Source organism: Papio anubis, chromosome 20, assembly GCF_008728515.1.
Source record: "Papio anubis isolate 15944 chromosome 20, Panubis1.0, whole genome shotgun sequence".
In the NCBI taxonomy this organism is placed as follows: Eukaryota; Metazoa; Chordata; class Mammalia; order Primates; family Cercopithecidae; genus Papio; species Papio anubis.
In genome coordinates, this window is record NC_044995.1 from 40547086 (window position 1) to 40569874 (window position 22789).

The 22789-nt window shown below is 49.1% G+C and overlaps 1 protein-coding gene and 1 long non-coding RNA gene across 4 annotated transcripts; one reads left to right on the top strand and one right to left on the bottom strand.

Annotated features, from left to right (window-relative positions):
• Window positions 1–262: 262 nt before the first annotated feature.
• On the top strand, window positions 263–19404 carry LOC110741891. 2 transcript variants are annotated; one of them, XR_002518892.2, is made up of 4 exons: window positions 263–310; window positions 14218–14275; window positions 17422–17652; window positions 19306–19404. It is a non-coding gene; the product is annotated as an uncharacterized LOC110741891 (long non-coding RNA). The 2 variants fall into 2 exon arrangements; XR_004180379.1 differs by lacking the exons at window positions 263–310; window positions 19306–19404 and adding an exon at window positions 13906–13955 and having other exon boundaries at window positions 17422–17611.
• TSPAN16 (tetraspanin 16) lies at window positions 3541–19570 on the bottom strand. 2 transcript variants are annotated; one of them, XM_031659891.1, is made up of 6 exons: window positions 19366–19570; window positions 17393–17590; window positions 14146–14253; window positions 11318–11470; window positions 5890–5973; window positions 3541–3729 (listed from the first exon to the last, which is right to left on the bottom strand). In XM_031659891.1, exons 1-6 carry the CDS (start codon window positions 19432–19434, stop codon window positions 3682–3684), a joined length of 660 nt encoding a protein of 219 aa, XP_031515751.1. In that variant the 5' UTR covers window positions 19435–19570; the 3' UTR covers window positions 3541–3681. The 2 variants fall into 2 exon arrangements, with proteins under 2 accessions (XP_031515751.1, XP_031515752.1); XM_031659892.1 differs by lacking the exon at window positions 19366–19570 and adding an exon at window positions 19135–19315.
• Window positions 19571–22789: the final 3219 nt, after the last annotated feature.

Below are 22789 nucleotides of genomic sequence, written 5' to 3' on the forward strand. Positions count from 1 at the left end.
ATGCTCCCCCTGCCTCTGCCTGGATGGCCCTTACCCCAGGTAGTCACAGTTGATACGGTTTGGCTTTGTGTCCCCACCCAAATCTCACCTTGAATTGTAATCCCCATAATCCCCACGTTTCAAGGGAGAGACCAGGTGGAGGTCATTGAGTCATGGGGTTGGTTCCCCCATGCTGTTCTCCCGATAGCAAGTGAGTTCTCGCGATATCTGATGGTTTTATAAGGGGTTCTTCCGCCTTCTCTCAGCTCTTCTCCTTCCTGCTACCTTGTGAAGAAGGTGTCTGGCTTCCCCTTTGCCTTCCGTTATAATTGTAAGTTTCCTGAGGCCTCCCCAGCCATGCTGAACTGTGAGTTAATTAAACCTCTTTCCTTTTTTTTTTTTTTTTTTTTTTTTGAGACTGAGTCTTGCTCTGCCACCCAGGCTGGAGTACAGTGGAGCCATCTTGGCTCACTGCAACCTCCGCCTCCAGGGTTGAAGCAATTCTCCTGCCTCAGCCTCCCGAGTAGCTGGGATTACAAGCATGCTCCACTATGACTGGCTAATTTTTGTGTTTTTAGTAGAGACAAGGTTTCACCACGTTGGCCAGGCTGGTCTTGAACTCCTGACCTCGTGATCTGCCCACCTCAGCCTCCCAAAATACTGGGATTACCGGCGTGAGCCGCCATACCTGGCTAAACCTCTTTCCTTTGTAAATTACCTAGTCTCAGGCAGTTCTTTCTAGCAGTGGGAAAACAGATTAATACAATAAAACTCCCCTAACCTAACTTCCTCTTTTTTTTTTTTTTTTTTGAGACGGAGTCTCGCTCTGTCACCCAGGCTGGAGTGCAGTGGCTGGATCTCAGCTCACTGCAAGCTCCGCCTCCCAGGTTTACGCAATTCTCCTGCCTCAGCCTCCCGAGTAGCTGGGACTACAGGCGCCCGCCACCTCGCCCGGCTAGTTTTTTGTATTTTTTAGTAGAGACAGGGTTTCACCGTGTTAGCCAGGATGGTCTTGATCTCCTGACCTCGTGATCCACCCGCCTCAGCCTCCCAAAGTGCTGGGATTACAGGCTTGAGCCACCGTGCCCGGCCTGAGTTGTCTCCTTTATAATAAACCAGGAGTAGTAAGTAAAACACTTTCCTGAGATCTGTGAGTCATTCTCGCAAATTATCAAACCTGAAAGGGAGGAGGCTTGTGAGAACCCACCTGCCTTTGTAGCCATGTTGGACTGAAGTATGGGTAACCTGGGAACTCGATACATCTGAAGTGAGGGCAGCTCAGTTTTGTGGGACTCAGCCCTTAAACCTACGGGGTCACACACCAACTCTGGGTAATTGATGTCAAAATTGAATTGTAGGACACCCAGCGGGTATCCACAGAGAATTGGAGAATTATTTAGTGTGGAAAACCCCACATATTTGGTATCAGAAATGTGGGTAAAAATGTTTATTTCTGGCCGGGCGCAGTGGCTCAAGCCTGTATTCCCAGCACTTTGGGAGGCTGAGGTGGGACGATCACTTGAGGTCAGGAGTTCGAGACCAGCCTGGCCAACGTGGCAAAACCCCATCTCTACTAAAAATACAAAAATTAGCCATGTGTGGTGGCGCGCACCTGTAACTCCAGCTACTCAGGAGGCTGAGGCAGAAGAATTGCTTGAAACCAGGAGGCAGAGGTTGCAGTGATCTGAGATTGTGCCACTGCACTGCAGCCTGGGCAACAGAGTGAGACTCTGTCTCAAAAATTTAAAAAAAAAAAAAAAAGGAAAAAAAATTAGCTGGGCATGGTGGTACATGCCTGTAGTCCCGTGTACTCGGAAAGCTGACGTGGGGTGGGAGATTCCCTTGAGCCCAGGAGTGAGAGGTTACCCTGAGCAACAATCATATCCAGCATGGGTGACACAATGAGGTCCTGTCCCTTTAAAAAAGGTTTTTGAGGCCGGGCGCGGTGGCTCAAGCCTGTAATCCCAGCACTTTGGGAGGCCGAGACGGGCGGATCACGAGGTCAGGAGATCGAGACCATCCTGGCTATCACGGTGAAACCCCGTCTCTACTAAAAATACAAAAAATTAGCCGGGCGCGGTGGCGGGCGCCTGTGGTCCCAGCTACTCGGGAGGCTGAGGCAGGAGAATGGCGGGAACCCGGGAGGCGGAGCTTGCAGTGAGCCGAGATCGTGCCACCGCACTCCAGCCTGGGCGACAGAGCGAGACTCCGTCTCCAAAAAAAAAAAAAAAAAAAAAAAAGGTTTTTGAGCCTATCAGGTAAACTCAACGATGGCCTAGGTATTAAGGGAGGCCAAACAAGCAATGTTAATGATCCTAGATGTGATGATGGTGTGATGGTTGTGAATGCAAATGAACATATTAATAGAGACGTGTACTGAAATATGAAGGGAATAAATGACATTGGGGTTTGTTTTCTGGAGGGTTTTCTTGCTGTTATCTTGCAGAGATGGAGTCAGGCCAGGCGCAGTGGCTCATGCCTGTATTCCCAGAGCTTTGGGAGGCTGAGGCGGGCGGGTCACTTGAGGTCAGGAGGTTGAGACCAGCCTGATGAAACCTCATCTCTACCAAAAATACAAAAAAATTAGCCGGGCAGGGTGGCAGGTGCCTGTAATCCCAGCTACACAGGAGCCTGAGGCAGGAGAATTGCTTGAACCCAGAATGTGGGGAGGTTGCAATAGGCCGAGATCACACCACTGCACTCCAGCCTGAGCGACAGAACAAGACTCCATGTTAAAAAAAAAAAAAAAAAAAAAAAAAAAGGGCAGAGGGGTCTTGCTATGTTGCCCAGGCTGGTCTCAAACTCCTGGGCTCAAGCGATCCTCCTACCTTGGCCTCCCAAAGTGCTGGGATTACAGATGTACCACCACAAAAAAATAAGTGAGCCGATAGATATGTTAATTAGCTTGATTTAATCATTCCACATTGTATGCCTATATCAAAATGTCACATTGTACCCTATAAATATATACAATTTTTTAAAAATGAAAAAATACTTTATCAAGGGTAAAAAGGGGATTGACAAAGCAAATATGTCAATCTTTGCATTGCTGAACCTGGGCGATGCGTATATGTTTCATTGGATTAATGTTCTTGGCTTTTGTGAAAGTTCTAGATGTTTCACAGAATAATTTACAAAACGGGCTGGGTGCAGTGGCTTATGCCTGTAATCCCAGCACTTTGAGAGGCTGAGGCAGGTGGATCACCTGAGCTCAGGAGTTCAAGACCAGCCTGGCCAACATGGTGAAACCCCATCTCTACTAAACATACAAAAAATTAGCTGGGCGTGGTAGCGAGTGCCTGTAATCCCAGCTACTTGGGAGACTGAGGCAGGAGAATTGCTTGAACCCCAGAGGTGGAGGTGGCAGTGAGCCGAGATCGTGCCATTGCACTCCAGCCTGGCAACACAGCAAGACTCTCTCGAAGAGAAAACACACACACACACACACACACCCCAATAATAATTTACAAAACAGGAAAGTTGTATGAGAAAGGACATAGCCTCTCATTCAGGTATTTTGAGGTAAAATCATTGCCAAAAATGAAAGTAAGGAGAAAGGAGTCAGGCTGGACAGGGGTTTCCCAAATCTTTTATTAACAGTCTCCCCTCCAGAAGCAGTGAGTGCCACAGACAAATAAAACTGAGACTGACTCTCCAGCAGCCAGGTGGGCCCAGGTGTCTCATCTTCTCTAGGCCTGGGTGTCAGCCCAACTTGATAAACAGCAGCAAAGTGGCGAGAATTCCTGGCAACTGAAATGGGTGAAGAGAGAAACATGGATCCAATGCTAGAGCTCTCCAAACCAGAATCATACTGGAGTTACAGGGGCAAGGGGAGCATCTTGTTCCAGAAAGGTGAGGGGCAGGGTTTTACAGATGGCTGAAGAACCACCTAGGCTAAGTTGGAGCCACTGTGGTTACAGTGCATTCGTCTCCATTTATTTATTTATTTATTTATTTATTTATTTGAGAAGGAGTTTCACTCTGTTGCCCAGGTTGGAGTGCAATGGCACTATCTTGGCTCATTGCAACCTCCACCTCCCGGGTTCAAGCAATTCTCCTGCCTCAGCCTCCCGAGTAGCTGGGATTACAGGCGCCCAGCACCACGCTTGGCTAATTTCTGTATTTTTAGTGGAGACGGGGTTTCACCATGTCGGTCAGGCTGGTCTCGAGCTCCTGACCTCAGGTGATCCATTCACCTCAGCCTCCCAAAGTGCTGGGATTACAGGCGTGAACTACCGCGCCTGGCCCATCCTCTCCACTTTGGCCTTCCCCGGAACCCTATGGACCATATTCCCCAGACTCCACTGCCACATAACTTTTTATCTACTTTTTGATTATTATGAATAATCCTGCTATGAGCATTCACATAAAGGTTTTTGTATGGATACATGTCTTCAATTATCTTGGATTATAAACATAAGAGAGAAATTGCTGGGACAAATAATAATTCTATGGACTGATGGTGGTAGAGCATTTTTTTATGTGATTACTGGCCATCTGTATGCCTTCTTTGGATAAAAATCTCTATTCAAATCCTTTGTCCATTTTGGTTGGGTTACTTGTCTTTTTATTAAGATATAACAATTTTTTTTTTTTTTTTTGAGACAGAGTCTTGCTCTGTCACCAAGGCTGAAGTACAGCGGTGCAATCTTGGCTCACTGTAAACTCCACCTCCTAGATTCAAGCGATTCTCCTGCCTCAGCCTCCCGAGTGGCTGGGATTACAGGCGTGCATCACCATGTCCAGCTAATTTTTATATTTTTAGTAGAGACAGGGTTTCACCATGTTGGTCACGCTGGTCTCGAACTCTTGACCTCGTGAGTCACCTGCCTTGGCCTCCCAAAGTTATGGGATTACAGGCATGAGCCACCACGCCCAGCCTTGTAGTTTTACTTTCTTATGTCATTGCAATATCTTGTATTAGCATCATAGAATAAACTGGGAAATATGTCTTCCTCCTTTTTATTGGCAGAGTTTGCAGGTGAAACAATGGTGTTAATTCTTCTCTAAAAGTTTGGTAATATTTCCAGTGAGGATATCTGGGCCTGATCTTTTCTTTGTGGGAAGTTTTTTGGTTACTAATTTAATCTCATTACTTGTTGTAGACCTATTTAGATACTCTATTTCTTCTTGAGTCAGTTTTGGTAGTTTGTGTTTATCTAGGAATTTGTCTATTTCATCTAGGTTAGTTCATTTATTGGCATACAGGTTCAGACTTTTCCCTTATAGTTGCTTTATTTCTGTAAGGTCAGTAGTGATGTCTCTCTTTCATTCCTAATTTTAGTGATTTGAGTAATCTTTCCCTTTTTTTCCCCCTTCAGTCTACTAGAGTTCTGTCAATTTTATGTTTGTTTTGTTTTTGTTTTTTGTAACATGATCTCACTCTGTCACTCAGGATGGAGTGCAGTGACACAATCATGCCTCACTAGCCTTGATATCCCAGGCTCAAGTGATCCCCCTGCCTCAGCCCCCCAAATAGCTGGAACTACAAGCATGTGCCACCACACCTGGATAATTTTTTTATTTTTGTTTTTGTAGAAATGGGTGGTCTCACTATGTTGCCCAGGCTGATTTCGAACTCCTGGGTTCAAGCAGTCCTCCTGCCTCAGCCTCCCAAAGTGCTAGAATTATAGGCTGAGTCATTATGCCCTACCTGTTTTATCTTTTCAAAGAATCAAATTTTGGTTTTATTGATTTTCTCCATTTCATTTATTTTCACTCTAATCTTTAGTGTCTTCCTTCTGCTTGATTTGGGTTTAGTTTGCTCTTCTTTGTTGAGTTTCTTTCTTTTCTTTTCTTTTTTAAGTTTTGTATTTTGTTCACTGCTGTGTCCCAGTGACCAGAACAGTTTGGCATACAGTAGGTCCTTAATAAAACAGTTCAATACGTCCTAGGGAGGCTGGGTCTTACCTGTATTGCTGCAGCTCCCAGAGAGCCCCCACTCAGGGTGAAGCTCTGAGTCTTGGTGATTTTGAGGAGTTTATGGAAACAGCCCTGAGGAAACAAATGCCAAAACAAGCAGGAGCTGGTTAGGGGCTCATGGATTGCAAATCCCCATCAACCCCAACTCACTGGGCCACCCAGATGCCTCTCAGATTCTTTGAGGAGAAGGGGAGAGAGCCATGAGGGCCTTTCCTCCATCTCATTTGACTGCCACCCACCCCCTGCCACCCTAGCATCTTCCCTGTCCTCCTCATTCCCCCAACAGATCATAACGATGATTCCCTTCTACTTGTCTGTGCTAATGTTCCAGTGTGGCGATTAAGTGTGGTTGGACATCCTTGATTATTACTAGCTGTATGACCTTGGAGAAGTCACTATATTTCTCTGTACCTCCATTTTCCCATCTATAAATGGTACCCACTGGATCTGCCTCACATGAATTTTGTGAGGAGTAAAAGAATCAAAGGCCAGCCATGGTAGCTCATGTCTATAATCCCAGCGCTTTGGGAAGCCAAGACAGGAGGATCACTTGAGCCCAGGAGTTCAAGACCAGTCTGGGTAACATAGTGGGACTCCCTCTCTATAAAAAATTTAAATATCAGCCTGGTGTGTGGCTGTAGTCCCAGCTACTTGAGAGATTGGGGCAGGAGGAGCGCTTGAGCCCAGCCGGTCGAGGCTTCAGTGAGCCATGATCATGCCACTGCACGCCAGCCCAGGGGACAGAGCAACATCTGTCTCAAAAATAAACAGGCTGGGCGCGGTGGCTCATGCCTATGATCCTAGCACTTTGGGAGGCGGAGGCAGGCGGATAATGAGGTCAGGAGATCAAGACCATACTGGCCAACATGGTGAAACCCCGTCTCTACGAAAAATACAAATATATAGCCAGGCAAGGTGGCGGCGCCTGTAATCCCAGCTACTCGGGAGGTTGAGGCAGGAGAAACACTTGAACCAGGGAATCGGAGGTTGCCGTGAGCCAAGATTGTGCCACTGCACTCCAGCCTGTCGACAGAGCGAGATTCCATCTCTAAATAAATAATAAATAAGGCCAGGCACGATGGCTCACGCCTGTAATCCCAGCACTCTGAGAGGCCGAGGCTGACAGATTCCCTGAGCCCAGGAGTTCGAGATTGGCCTGGACAACATAGCGAAACCCCGTCTCTACAAAAAATACAAAAATTAGGCCGGGCGCGGTGGCTCAAGCCTGTAATCCCAGCACTTTGGGAGGCCGAGGCGGGTGGATCACGAGGTCAGGAGATCGAGACCATCCTGGCTAACATGGTGAAACCCCGTCTCTACTAAAAATATACAAAAAACTAGCCGGGCGTGGTGGCGGGCGCCTGTAGTCCCAGCTACTCGGAGGCTGAGGCGGGAGAATGGCGTGAACCCGGGAGGCGGAGCTTGCAGTGAGCCGAGATCGTGCCACTGCACTCTAGCCTGGGCGACACAGCGAGACTCCGTCTCAAAAAAAAAAAAAAAAAAAATACAAAAATTAGCCGTTGTGGTGGTGTGTGACTGTAGTCCCAAATTATTGGGGGCTGAGACAGGAGAGTCGTTTGAGCTTGGGAGGTCAAGGCTGCAGTGAGCCATATTTGCACCACTGTACTCCAGCCTGGATGACAGAGCAAGAACCTGTCTCTAAATAAATACATACATATAAAAGAAGGAATCTACATGAAGTACATTGCAGTGGCCTGACATGTAGCTAGCATTCAATAACTGTTAGTTATTTTTAAGTGCTCTTTACATATGAACAGAAAAGCTGACATGTATTCAGTGGCTTCTTGGTCCACATATTTTCTTACTCATTTCTCACTATAACCCCATGATTTGGGTACTCTTCTTTCCTCCACTTTACAGATGAGGAAACTGAGGCTCAGAGATATCAGGAGACCAGGCAAAGTGCATGGGCAGGGCATCCTCTCTCCTTCCTGCACTTTTTTTTTTTTGAGATGGAGTTTCGCCCCTGTTGCCCAGGCTGGAGTGCAGTGGCACGATCTTGGCTCACGGCAACCTCCACCTCCCGGGTTCAAGCAATTCTCCTGCCTCAGCCTCCCAAGTAGCTGGAGTTATAGGCTCCTACCACCACACCCGGCTAATTTTTGTATTTGTGGTAGAGATGGGGTTTCACCATGTTGTTGAACTCCTGACCTCAGGTGATCCACACACCTCAGTCTCCCAAAGTGCTGGGATTACAGGCGTGAGCCACCGCACCCGGCCTCCTTCCTGCACTTCTAGAGTTGCTCCCTCTTCTAGGCCCTTGGCACATCTCTCCTCTGGAGGCTTGGGCCACATTGAACTTGCTGTTGTCACTGTGCAGTGCCCCCTTTCATGTAATAGGTTTTTTTTTTTTTTCTAAATCTGGTCTTGTCCTGTCACTCAGACTGGATGCAGTGGCATGACCATAGCTCGCTGCAGCCTCGAACTCCTAGGCTCAAGTGATCCTCCTGCGTGAGCCTCCCAAGCAGCTGAAATTATAGGTGCGCGATGCCACACCCAGTTCATTTGTAAATTTTTTATGAAGGTGGGGGGTCTTGCTATGTTGTTCAGGCTGGTCTTGAACGTCTGGCCTCAAGTGATCCTCCTGCCTTGGCCTCCTAAAGTGCTGGGATTACAGGCATGAGCCATCACACTCAGCCACATAATAGGTATTTGAGTGCCTGGCACTGAATTGGACAGTGGCAACCCAGCAATGTATAAAACAGACAAAATTCCTGCCCTCAGGGGGCTGCCATTTGAATGGGGAGAACAGCTAATGGCAAGCATTAGTGATGCTATTGTAAAGTGGTGATAAATGCTGGAAAGACACAGAAACAGGATATGAAGATAGAGCATGATCGTTGGGATAAGGGATCCTTTTATAGATGGGAAGTCAGAACAGCCTCACGGAGAAAGTGCCAGTTGAGTAAAGACTTGAGAGGTAGGAAGACATGTGAAGGAAGACCATTCCAGGCAGAGGGTACAGCCTGTGCAAAGGTCATGAGGCAGGCATGTGCCTGGTGTTTCTGAGCAGTAGCAAGGAGGCCAGCACGGCCGGAACAGAGTGAGCAAGGGGGAAAGGATAGAAGGTGACAGGCAGTTTGTGCAGGGCCCAGTGGGCCCGTGTCTGGCCTGTGTCTGTCTCTGAGGCCCCTGCCTGGGACTCAACCTGGCTGATTTTCCACAGGGCCTATTTCCTTGCAGGAGCCATTCAGTGCAAATGAAGGAATGAACGATTCATATTTCTTCTTCTTCTTCTTTTTTTTTTTTTTTTTTCTATTTTAGAGAAGGGTCTTGCTCTGTGGCCCAGGGTGGAGTGCAGCGGCACAGTCACGGCTCACTGTTGCCTTGACCTCCTGGGCTCAATCGATCCTCCTGCCTCAGCCTCCCAGTTAGCTGGGACTACAGGTTCACGCCACCATGCCCAGCTGATTTTTAAATTTTTTGTAAAAATGGCATCTTGCTATGTTGCCAAGGCTGGTCTTGAACTGCTGGACTTCAGTGATCCTCTTGCCTCAACCACCAGAATAGCTGGGACTTTAGGCATGTGCCACCACACTCAGCTAATATAAAAAAATTTCTTTGGCCGGGCAGGGTGGATCATGCCTGTAATCCCAGCACTTTGGGAGGCTGAGGCAGGTGGATCACCTGAGGTCAGGAGTTCAAGACCAGACTGGCCAACATGGTAAAATCCCGTTTCTACTAAAAATGCAAAAATTAACCGGCCGTGGTGTCACAAGCCTGTAATCCCAGCCACTCGGGAGGCTGAGGCAGGAGAATCACTTGAACCCGGGAGGCGGAGGCTGCAGTGAGCTGAGATTGCACCACTGTACTCCATCCTGGGTGACAGAGCAAGACTGCGTCTCAAAAAAAATTTTTGTTGTTGTTGTGGTGGGGACTTTGCTATGTTGCCCCAGCTCTGATTTCTATTTCTTCCCTCACAGAAGATCTCTGTGTTCATTACTCATGGCAGAAGTGAAGGGGTAACTGGGGTGGGGCTTGAAACCCAGCTCACCATTGCCTGGACACAAGAAACTCTCTGTGCCTCAATTTCCTCATCTGCAAAATGAGACAAGAGTAATTTCCCACCTCAAGGGATATGATGGGACAAAACTCACAAAGTGAGTGTTCCATCACGTGTCTGGCCCTCACTCCCGCTGGGATGGTCACTTTTCATGGTTACTGCTCATTTAAGGTCTCTGGAGGGCAAGTAGTATGGTGCTGGCAATGGATTCAGGCCAATGTGGCTTCAGATTCCAACTCTGCCAAAACTCTGTGATCTTGAACTAGTGATGTCCCCTCCCCAAGCCTCAGTTTCTAAGAGAAGGTGGAACCGTAAGTTCCTGAGCTGTGTTGTCAAAATAAGCTGAACACTCAGTAAGAGTTGATTTCTTTCTCCCTGACCCCCTTTGCAGAGGTCCCCCAAAAGAAGCCATTTTTATTAAAGTTGCCAGGCTGCGTGTGGTGGTTCATGCCTGTAATCCCAGCATTTTGAGAGGCTGAGGCAGGAGGATCATTTGAGGTCAGGAGTCCGAGACCAGCCTAGGCAACATACTAAGACCCCGACTCTAATAAAAATTTTAAAAAATTAGCCAGGCATGGTGGCATGTGCCTGTGGTCCCAGCTACTCGGGAGACTGAGGCAGGAGGATCACTTGAGCCCAGGAGTTTGAGGCTGCATCGAGCCGTGATCACACCACTGCACTCCTGCCTGGGCAACAGAGTGAGACCCTATCTCTAAAAAACTAAAAATAAGTCCAGGTGTGGTGGCTCATGTCTGTAATCCCAGCACTTTGGGAGGCTGAGGTGGGAGGATCACTTGAGCTCAGGAGTTCACTTGAGCTGAGACCAGCCTGGCCAACATGATGAAACCCCATCTCGACTAAAAATACAAAAATCAGCCAGGCGTGGTGGCACATACCTGTAATCCCAGCTACTCGGGAGACTGAGGCAGGAGACTCACTTGAACCCAGGAGGCGGAGGTCGCAGTGAGCCAAGATGGCACCATTGCACTCCAACCTGGGAGACACAGTGAGACCCCATCTCAAAATAAACAAATAAATAAATAAAAAGGCTGGGTGTGGTGGCTCATGCCTGTAATCCCAGCACTTTGGGAGGCCGAGGTGGGTGGATCACTTGAGGTTCGAGACCAGCCTGGCCAACATGGTGAAACCCCATCTCTACTAAAAATACAAAATTAGCCAGGTGTGGTGGCACATGCCTGTGATCCCAGCTACTTGGGAGGTTGAGGTGGGAGAATCACTTGAACCTGGGAGGTGGAGGTTGCAGTGAGCCGAGACTACACCATTGCACTCCAGCCTGGGCAACAAGAGTGAAACTCTATCTCAAAATAAGATAAAAATAAAGTCACCAGCCCTCAGGGGTCTGTCAAGGCAACACACAAAATCTCCAGTTACCTTCTGGTAGATGACGTTTGTAGACACATTGTGTCCATCACAGGTCACAGTTCCGATGGATTTACAGCAACCCCTGGGGTAGGTGTGGCCCGTTGTCATTTCGAAGGAAGAGCCAGAAAAATCTGTGTAGTTATTCACCCCACAGCACTTTAGCTATAGAGAGGAGAAGAAATACTTGGAGAGTCTCTTTCAAATAATAAAATAATAAACGCATCAGAAATCATGGTTACCATGGCTACTGTCTAGTGTGGTCACGATATTCCAGAGACTGTGCTAAACGTCCTCTTACAAACATCCCATCGCAGCTCAGCACCCTCCCTGACTCCCATCTCACTCAGGGTAGAAGCTGAACTCCCAGCCTGGGCAACAGGGTGAGACCCCACCTCGGCAAATATTAAAAAATTAGCCAGGCATGGTGGCAGATGCCTGTAGTCCCAGCTACTCAGGAGGCTGAGGCTGGAGGATCGCTTGAGCCCGGGAGATCAAGGCTGCAGTGAGCTATGATCACACCACTACATTCCAGCCTGGACAACAGAGCAAGACCCTGTCTCTAAAAACAAAAAAAGCTGAACTCCTCAGCGATTCTCCTGCCTCAGCCTCCTGAGAAGCTGGGATTACAGGCGCATGCCCCCACGCCTGGCTAATTTTTGTATTTTTAGTAGAGATGGGGCCAACATGGTGAAGTCCTGTCTCTACTAGAAATACAAAAATTAGCCAGGTATGGTGGTGCACGCTTGTAATCCCAGCTGCCTGGGAGGCTAAGGCAGGAGAATCACTTGAACCCAGGAGGCGGAGGTTGCAGTGAGCCAAGATTGCGCCACTGCACTCCAGCCTGGGTGACAGAATGAGACTCCATCTCAAAGAAAAAAAAAAAAAAAAAAACCCAGAAAATGACAGGTGTCAAGGATGTGGAGAAATTGGACTCCTGCATTGCTGATGGAAATGGAAAATGATACAGCCACTGTGGAAAGGAGTCTGGCAGTTCCTCAAAAACAGTTTGAAGTGCAGTGCTGAGATCATAGCTTACCACAACTTCAATCTTCTGGGCTCAAGCGATTCTCCCACCTCTGCCTCCCAAGTAGCTGGGACTACAGGTGCAGGCCATCATGCCTGGCTATATTTTTAATCTATTGTAGAGATGGGTCTTGCTATGTTGCCTGGGCTGGTCTCAAACTCTTAGCCTCAAGCGATCCACCCGCCTCAGGCTCCCAAAGTGCTGGGATTACAGATGTGAGCCACTGAGCCTGGCCCAACAAAGATTTTTTTTTTTTTTTCGAGACGGAGTCTCCCTCTGTCACTCAGGCTGCAGTGCAATGGTGCGATCTTACTCACTGCATCCTCCACCTCCCAGGTTCAAGCAGTTCTCCTGCCTCAGCCTCCCGAGTAGCTGGGATTACAGGCATGCACTACCATGCCCGACTAATTTTTGTATTTTTAGTAGAGACGGGGTTTCGCTATGTTGGCCAGGCTGGTCTCGAACTGCTGACCTCAGGTGATCCACCCGCCTCGGCCTCCCAAAGTGCTGGGATTACAGGCATGAGCCACCGCGCCCAGCACCGACAAGGATTTTTTTGTGCCCTAACAAGAGCCCTAAACAGAGCCTGACTCATAACAGATACTCAATAAATATTCGTGGGAGGACTGTATGAATGAATGAAAGAGAGACATTCTGTACCATCACAAGCTTGAGAAGCCAAAACCAGCATGCAGAAAGGCATCAGCCAGTTGCGGTGACTCATGCCTATAATCCCAACACTTGGAGAGGCCAATTCGGGAAGATCACTTCAGGTGAGGCGTTCAAGACCAGCCTGGGCAACATAGCGAGCAAAACTTTTTTTTTTTTTTAAATAAATAGGGCTGGGCGCAGTGGCTCACCGTTGTAATCCTAGCACTTTAGGAAGACTAGGCAGGCAGATCCCTTGAGCCCAGGAGTTCAAGACCAGCCTAGGCAACATGCTGAAAGATCTCTACTAAAAATTTTAGGTCGGGCACAGTGGCTCATGCCTGTAATCCCAGAACTCTGGGATGCCGAAGCGGGTGGATCACCTGAGGCCAGGAGTTCAAGACCAGCCTGACCAATATGGTGAAACCCCGTCTCTACTAAAAAAACAAAAATTAGCCAGGCATGGTGGTGGGTGCCTCTAATCCCAGCTCCTTGAGAAGCTAAGACAGGAGAACTGCTTGAACCCGGGAGGTGGAGGTTGCAGAAAGCTGAGATTGCACCACTGCGCTCCAGCCTAGGTGACAGAATGAGACTCCAACTCAAAAAACAAAAATTGTTAAATGATACATTTCATTTGTGTATCTTTTTAAAAATATTTTTTCTTTTTTGAAATAGGGTCTTGCTCTGTCACCCAGGCTGGAGTGTAGTGGCGCCATCATAGTTCGCTGCAGCCTTGACTTCCTGGACTCAAGCGATCCTCCCACCTCAGCCTCCTGGGTCGCTGGGACCACAGGCATGCACCACTCTGACTGGCTATTTCTTTTTTTTTTTTTAAAGAGACTCCCTCTGTCGCCCAGGCTGGAATGCAGTGGTGCAATCTCAACTCACTGCAACCTCTGCCTCCCAGGTTCAAGCGATTCTCCTGCCTCAGCCTGCTGAGTAGCTGGGACTACAGATGCCTGCCACCACACGGAGGTAATTTTTGTATTTTTAGTAGAGACGAGGTTTCCCCATGTTGGTCAGGCTGGTCTCGAACTCCTGGCCTCAAGTGATCCTCCCACCTCCACCTCCCAAAGTGCTGGGATGACAGGCATGAGCCGCTTCGCCCACCCATGTCGTGTACCTTTTACCACAATTTTTTTTTTTTTTTTTAAGTGAGCCTCACCTTCTCCATGACCAAGTTCCACTGTGTAGAATAGTCGTCTGGCTCATTGTAACCTCTGTAATTCTTCCTCAGGGTCACGAAGGTGTGCTCCAAGACCACGTCTCGAACCTCACAGATGGGACAGGAAGCGGTCAGTACCCCAACTAGCAAGAGTGGCCCGTTCATTGGCAGAGGTTCTTGAGGATAGAGTGGGAGGTGGGGGCTTCCCTCGTGCTGCCTTCATTTTTCCTACCCTCAGCTCATGGGTCTGTGCTAGAGGTAGACACATGGAGGCTACTGTGCCCCCTCTCCCGCCCAAGAGAGGGAAACAGGGAGACGCGTGGGTCTGGAGCCAAGCGTATCTCTCTGTACCCGTCACACACGAATTTGAATCATCTGCTCTTTGGAATCGCCCACACCCTGCTGCACCCACGATGTGGCTGTAACTCCATTAAAGAATTGAATATCATCTCCACGGAATCTCTCTCTGCACAAAAGGGGCACATTTAATTTTCTGTTTTTTAAACAAAGGTTTAAAAAATCCTTTTGCAAAGTGATGATAGAGGCACGTGGTTCGAAATTGACAATGCACAGAAGGGTAGACCATGAAAAGTCTCTCTCCCACCCCTTCCTCCCAGCCAAAAATTTCCTCCCACTCCATGCCAATGACTGTTAACTGTTTCCTGTGTCCCCAAAGAGATGTTCTTCTCTGTGTGTCAAAGCAAAGTATATGTTCACTATTCTTCCTCCTTGGTTTATGCTGCACTCATTTTTCTGCATCTGGCTGTTCTCGACAGGAGTAGCAGGGGCTCTTGGTGGGCTGCCCATAACTCTGTGGCCCTTGTCAGTTCTGTGCCCACTGGCCTGGCTCCCTAGTGCCAGCAAGTGAGGATTCTCTGGCCTCTGAGCCCACGTGCCCCCTGGGAGCAGACCTCCATCAATGGCTAGTGGGAGTTGGTGGATCAATATCCCAACTCCCTCTCCACTTGAGTGGAATAACTTAGGTGCATGTTCTGTGCTGTGCCCAGCATCCCCTTTTGTGGGCTGTCTTCCCTTACCTGCCTCATTTGCTATGTCCCCTGCAGGTGTTTTCTGGGATCACCTCCCAAACAAACCACATGCCTTTGAATTCCTTTTTTTTTTTTGGAGACAGAGAGTCTCGCTTTTAGTCGCCCAGGTTGGAGTGCAGTGGCGCCATCTCGCTCACTGCAAGCTCCACCTCCCGGTTCACGCCATTCTCCTGCCTCAGCCTCCTGGAGTAGCTGGGACTACAGGCGCTCACACCAGCCTCGCTAGTTTTTGTATTTTTAGTAGAGATCGGGTTTCACCCGTGTTAGCCAGGATGGTCTCATCTCCTGACTCGGTGATCCGCCTACTGGCCTCCCCAAAGTGCTGGGATTACAGGCGGAGCCACCGCGCCTGGTCAGCTTTTGAATTTTGTTTTCAGGGTCAGCTCTGGGGAGGATGCCAATGAGATCGCACTCTATCCTGAGAGCATTCCATCTGGTGCCCAGAGCCTCCTTCTCTGTAACACTCCTGATGTACAGGATTCCACTGTGTGGGATGTATTTTAACTCACCTAAACCCTATTCATACTCACTCAGGTTCTTTTTGTATCTTTTCTTTTTCTTTCTTTCTTTTTCTTTTTTCTTTCTTCTGGTTTTTTTTTTTTTTTTTTTTTTTTTTTTTTTTGAGACAGAGCTTCACTCTTTTGTTGTCCAGGCTGGAGGCAATGGCACAATCTCAGCTCACTGCAACCTCTTAATTCTGGTTCAAGTGGATTCTCCTGTCTCAGCTCTCCTGAGAAGGAGCCAGCATGTGCCACCACGCCTGCCTAGTTTTTTCACATTTTTAGTACAGATTTGTTTCCTCACCATGTTGGCCAGGCTGGTCTTGATCTCCTGACCTTGTGGATCCACCTTCCTGCCTCAGTCTCCCGGTGATGCTGGGATTACAGGAGTGAGCCACCGCGACCTGGCCCTCCTTGCACGTCTTCATGCCCTGGCATGAATGACTCTGCACACCAGCAAGTGAGTCCTTGAATAATTCCCAGAGAGATGGGACTGCCATGGGGTCGTGCGCTGAAGCTTTTGTCATTTGATGAATTTTGCTAAATTGTCCCTCTATTTTGAATACATTTCAAAACCCCAATCAATATGCAACACTTCTGATCATCTCCCTCTCCTGCCACCAAACCCAAGAGAGATGAACTAAAATGAACTCCTCGCAGGTTTTGTGAGGGCCTTGGAGGGGCAGGCATGAGGATTTCAGTCACCCCATTGAAAGTGGCATCGTGTGATAGGGCCCCTCCACAACTGATCGTGGCTGCCTGGCGGGGAGGGCGGACTTCTATTGGTTCTATATCTTTTTTGGATGACGGAGTCTCGGCTGGTTGGGAGCAGTGGCATTCGGCTCACTGCAGCTCGCTCAGGAGCCCACGCTATTCTTCCCACTCAGCTCTCCCAGTAGCTAGTTCATATGCCCGGCCATTCTTCTGGCTAATTTTTTGTATTTTTAGTAGATACAGGGTTTCACCATGTTGGCCAGGATGGCCCTCGGAACTCATGACCTCAGGTGATCACCCGGACTCCAGCCTCCCAAAGTGCTGGGATTACAGACGTGAGCCACCACGCCGCTTTGGTTCTTTTTATCTTCTAATGCTACGGGTGGAGGCAGGGCTGTGCCTTACAATTGGAAAGAAAAGAAGGACCACTGTGGTGCTGTGACTTCCACGATGAGGACAATAAACTACTGACAGGGATGCACCAAAGACACACAGTGTGGGGAGAGAGGGCCTGGGAGCCTGCTCGCCTCCCTGACCTTGTACCCTGCAGGGGGAGGGGCTGTCTCTGTTCCCCCGACCTCCACTCCCAGGCCACCCTGGCCTCTAGTTTGAAACAATTCAAGACCAGGCGCAGTGGCTCACACTCTCAGAATCCCAGCACTTTGGGGAGGCCGAGGGTGATCACGAGGTCAGGAGAGTTCAAGACCAGCCTGGCCAACATGGCTAAACCCTGGGTCTCTACTAAAAATACATGTACTTAGCAGGGCATGGTGGCCGGCACCTGTAATCCCATCTACTTGGGAGACTGAGGCAGAAGAATCGCTTGAACCCGGGAGGCAGAGGTTGCAGTGAGCTGGAGATCGCAGCTACTGCACTCCAGCCTGCGTGACAAAGTGAGACTCTGTCTCAAAAAAAAAAAAAAAAAAAAAAAGATTTGTATGTGTGGGGAGGCAGTTTTGGGGTCTGTGTGCAGATCCAACTTACAAATAAGAGCATGCCTCTGCTCTCTTTAGTCACTCCATACCACCCGGCACAGCTAAGCAGTACCGTGACGCATCCCATCACCAAGCACAGGTTGCCAACGTGAAGGAGATATGCGGAGGACAGCCCGAGGACGCTCGTCAGGGAGGCCCCTCCACATTTACCACCAATGCCCAGGCCGACGAGGATGATGCCAGACATCTTTAGAACAGAAATCAGAAAGGAAGAAAAGTAATCTGTTAGTTGTGCACAAATAGAACTGGGTGAGTGCAGTGGCTCATGCCTGTAATCCCAGCACTTTGGGAGCCCAGGAGTTCAAGACCAGGTTGGTAGGACCTCATCTGTACCCTCTCCCTACCGCAAAAAAAAAAAAAAAAAAAAAAAAAAATAGCTGGGCATGGTAGTGCGTGCCTGTAGTCTCAGCTCCTCAGGTGTCTGCAGTGGGAGGATCACTTTAGCCCATGAGGTCGAGGCTGCAGTGACTTACGACTGTGCCACTAGGCTCCAGCCTGAATGACAGATCAAGACCTTGTCTCAAAAAATAAAATAGGCCAGGCACAGTGGCTCAAGCCTATAATCCCAGCACTTTGGGAGGCCGAAGCAGGCAGATCACCTGAGGTCAGGAGTTCAAGACCAGCCTGGCCAACATGGCGAAACCCTGTCTCTACTAAAAATACAAAATTAGCCAGGCATGGTGGCGGCCTATAATCCCAGCTACTCAGGAGACTGAGGCAGAAGAATCGCTTAAATCCGGGAGGCAGAGGTTGCAGTGAGCTGAGATCGTGCCACTGCACTCCAGCCTGAGTGACAGAACAAGACTCTGACTCAAAATAAAATAAAATAAAATATAAAATAAATAATGTCATAGGACAGGGATTAGCAAATTTTTTTTTTTCCCTGAAAAACCCAGATGTTGTGGACTCTGCAGGCCTTAGGGTGTCTGTTGAAACTACGCGGTTCTATTGGTGTAGCCTAAAAGCAGCTGTTCACAATCTGCATATAAGTGAGCATGGCCATGTTCCAATAACACTTTATTTATTTATTTATTTTTAAATAGAGATGGGGATCTCACTATAGTCGGTCTTGAGCTCCTGGCTCAAGGGATCTGCCCATCTCGGCCTCCCAAAGTGTTGGGATTACAGGCTTGAGTCACCACACCCGGCCTTAATTCTCTTTAAAATGTTACAATACAAGTGAAGGGGAGGGGTGATATTTCATTTCCTTCTCTTTCCTGGCAGCTTTTCCTTAGACTATGCTACAATGAAGACAATTACTTCTTTTTTTTTTTTTTAAATCAAGACGGAGTCTCGCTCTGTTGCCCAGGCTGGAGTGCAGTGGCGCAATCTCGGCTCACTGACAACCTCTGCCACCCAGGTTCAAGTGATTCTCATGCCTCAGCCTCCCGAGTAGCTGGGATTACAGGTGTGTGCTACCACACCCGTCTAATTTTTTTTGGAATTTTTAGTAGAGACAGGGTTTCCCCATATTGGCCAAGGCTGGTCTCGAACTCCCGACCCCGTGATCCGCCAGCCTCGGCCTCCCAAAGTGTTGGGATTACAGGTGTAAGCCACCACGCCCGGCCTGGCAATTCCTTAGCAATGTACATTTCGGGTTACTTGTATGGTAAGGAAAAATATGTCTTGACAAATTTAAAAGATTCAGAAAATAACCTTTTCTCCTGGCCTTCCCAAACAACTTGGTCGGCTGCAGGATTTGACTCAGAGCCAAGCTCTTCCATCACCCACCTGGGCTCCCCCAGATCACACTCATCTGTGCTGGATTTCACCAGCTCTGGGTTGATGGCAGGTCCCAAAGCTCCCTGCTCGTCCTCCTCCGTCTGCCCTACATCCCTCCTGCTTCTCTAGGGAACCACAGATCTCGACGCCAATTTGGATCAACTTATTTCTGTCTTTCAGGGAGCTGACCGTGGAGGAAGGGCTGCAACAAACCAGGGGCCTGGATTGTGACATACTTACAGCCACGAAGCCATTGAGTAAAGATAACAGTTTCTTCAAGGAAGCGTACGGAGTGTGGATTTCAGCCATGCTGAACAGACTGGGGCACCCTGAACATTTAAGTTAACATCTTCCTGAACCTCTGGGCTACTGTTTCCCAAGATGATAGGGGTCTGAGACAGGGGCGCCAACACTGACTTGCTCTGCCCCTCTCTGTCCTGGCTGCTTGGTGGTTGTCTAAGGCTGCCCAGCAGCTGCTCCCTGCCCTGGTCGTCAGCCTTTTATCACATCACAATCGGGTACTAGAGCAAGACCCATGGTTCAGGGAATCAGGTGCCCCAAACTGCCCCCTGTTGGCTCCTCATCCTTCAAATAGGTCACACCAGGGAAAGAGAACAGGCATCGTATGCTACCCTGGTACCCTCCAGATGCCACCAGGACCCTGTGGGCATAATGCCCAGAGCTGACCACTTGCACAGTTGACATCTCCTAGTAGACTGGGGGATCCAAGCGGGGGAGGGGGGAACTTGGGCTGTCCTGTTAACAGCTGTGCCCCCTGCTGGGTGCGGTGGCTCACGCCTACAATCCCAGCACATTGGGAGGCAGAGGCCGGCGAATCACCTGAGGTCAGGAGTTCGAGATCAGCATGGCCACCATGTTGAAAACCCGTCTCTACTAACAATACAAAAATTACCCGGGTGTGGTGGCACACGCCTATAATCCCAGCTACTTGGGAGGTGGGGACAGGAGAATCGCTTGAATCCAGGAGGTGGAGGTTGCAGTGAGTCAAGGTCGTGCCATTCCACTCCAGCCTGGGCGACAGAGTGAGACTCTGTCTCAAAACAAAACAAAGTAAAACAAAACCAAAACAAAAACAGCCGTGCCCCCAAAGCCTGGCAAGGCAGTACTTAAGAAACCCGTGGAGAATGAATGAATGAATGGATCCAGAGGCTCCATGATGCAGAAATCTAGCTACAAGTCATGGGGCCCCCCAAGCCCCAGCCCACACTTGACCCATCCTTCATACAGGGCTCAGAGAGGCCAAGGGACTTGACTGAGGCCACACAGGAAGCAAGACCAGGCTTTGAAGCCGCAAGAGTAACATGAGGGCAGGAACCTGTAAGGCCAAGAGTCCTGTAGCTGTATGCCTTTGGTCACTGGGCTTTTCTTTTTTCTTTTGAGACAGAATCTTGCTCCAGGCTGTTGCCCAGGCTGGAGTGCAGTGGGGTGATCATGGCTCACTGCAGCCACGACCTCCCTGCCTCAAGTGATCCTCCCACCTTAGCCTCCCAAGTAGCAGGTCACTGGGCTTTTCTCCATGATGATAGATGTAGTTAGCATTTCAGGACCAAAAACATTCTGTATGTGGGCACTGAAGACCTCCAGGCCCAGATCCTGCAGTCTGTAGCCCACTTTGCCCCCATACCTCCCCACCCTAACCACATCAGCTTCACATTGCCCCACCCCGGTCCCCTCTCTGTCCAGCCCTGGGCTGGGGTGTGTCGGGGTCCAGGTCCTGCATGGATTGGGGGAAGGGGGATGGCTCAAATGGGAGAAAATAGCTTACACTTTAATTAATCTAATGAGTGTTTGTCGAATCGCCTGCTTCTTGGAACATGTAGAACTAAGCAAGATGTTCACAGAGGAGTGATGCCTCCTGGACCACGGGCGCTGTTCACAGCCAGGAGTGTGTCCTTCCACACCTTTCTTTAAGAGGTCGAGGCCGGGTGCGGTGGCTCACACCTGTAAGCCCAGCACTCTGGGAGGCCGAGGTGGGCAGATCACGAGGTCAGGAGATGGAGATCATCCTGGCTAATGCGGTGAAACCCTGTTGCTATTAAAAATACAAAAAAATTAGCTGGGTGTGGTGGTAGGTGCCTGTAGTCCCAGCTACTCGGGAGGCTGAGGCAGGAGAATCTCTTGAACCTGGGAGGTGGAGGTTGCAGTGAGCTGAGATCGCGCCACTGCACTCTAGCCTGGGAGACAGAGGGAGACTCCGTCTCAAAAAAAAAAAGTCATTTGAAATAAGGAGCCTCAGAGCCAAAGGCTGAGGGCCTGGAAATGGGGGCACAAAAGAGGGTGATAAACGGGCATGCAAGAGAGCATGGGAAAATGTAGGGGGCAAAAGAGGGCTGGGAAATGCGGACTCAAGGGAAGGCAGGAAAATGGGGGTGCAAAGGAGGGTGCAGAGAAGGGGGACGCAAAAAACTTGGCTGCAAATGAGCAATGGGAAAATGGGCTTAAAGGACGGTGGGAAAATGAGGCTCAGATACAAGAGAGCTGGGTGAGTAGCAGAGGGCGCTGTAGACGGGGAGAGCTCCTGGAAGGAACTGGCCGGAAAGGAATCTGGGCCGGCTGCACGCGGCCCCGCCCCTCGACCGCCCAGCCCCTCGACCCTCCCGGCTTCACTGCAAAGCCGCCATCTGCAGCCTCGCGCGTCTCCTGGCGGCGGCCCGTGGAAGCGCGGCCCTGCGTGCAGGGGCTGGGCCAGGACTCTCCCTGTCAAACACGTCCAAATGTGCCCTGGGGCCCCAGGGACGCCGCCCAGCCCGTCAGCGTCAGGAAATGAAGCAGGAATAACTTCCCGTGCCCCAGATCCCTACATCACACACCCACGGAATTGATGCGAACAGACAGATTATGCAGGCATCCGACGAATTACAAATGCAAGATACTAGCTTTTTTTTTTTTTTTTTTTTTTTTTTTTAGTAGAGACGCGGTCTCGCTATGTTGCCTAGGCTGATCTCTAACTCCTGGGTTCAAGCCATCCTCCTGCCTCGGCCTCCTAAAATGCTGGGATTACAGGGATGAGCCACTGCGCCCGGCCAGGACTTTTAGTATCATTGTCAAAATAACAGAAGGGCCATTCCAATCCATCCTTATGGTGTGTTGAGACATTTATTTCTCCACATGCTTGGTCTCCTTTTTTATTCTTAGGAGATTAAAACTGTTTAATTTTTAATTATGTGGGCACATAGTAGGTGTATATATTTACAGGGATGAGGGATATTTTTTAAAAGCACAATTAACCAGCCGGGCGCGGTGGCTCACGACTGTAATCCCAGCACTTTGGGAGGCCCAGGCGGGCGGATCACGAGGTCAGGAGATCGAGACCATCCTGGCTAACACGGTGAAACCCCATCTCTACTAAAAATACAGAAAAAAATTAGTGCAGTGGCGGGCGCCTGTAGGCAGGAGAATGGCGTGAACCCGGGAGGCGGAGCTTGCAGTGAGCCGAGATCGCGCCACTGCACTCCAGCCTGGGCGACAGAACGAGACTCAGTCTCAAAAAAAAAAAAAGCATAATTAACCAAAAAATGAAATGTGTTGAATACAATCACACACAGAATACTTATGTCAACGACCCCTCCTTTTTTTTTTTTTTTTTCTTTTTTAATTTTCAGACAGTCTGCAACCTCTGCCTGCCAGGTTCAAGCAGTTCTCC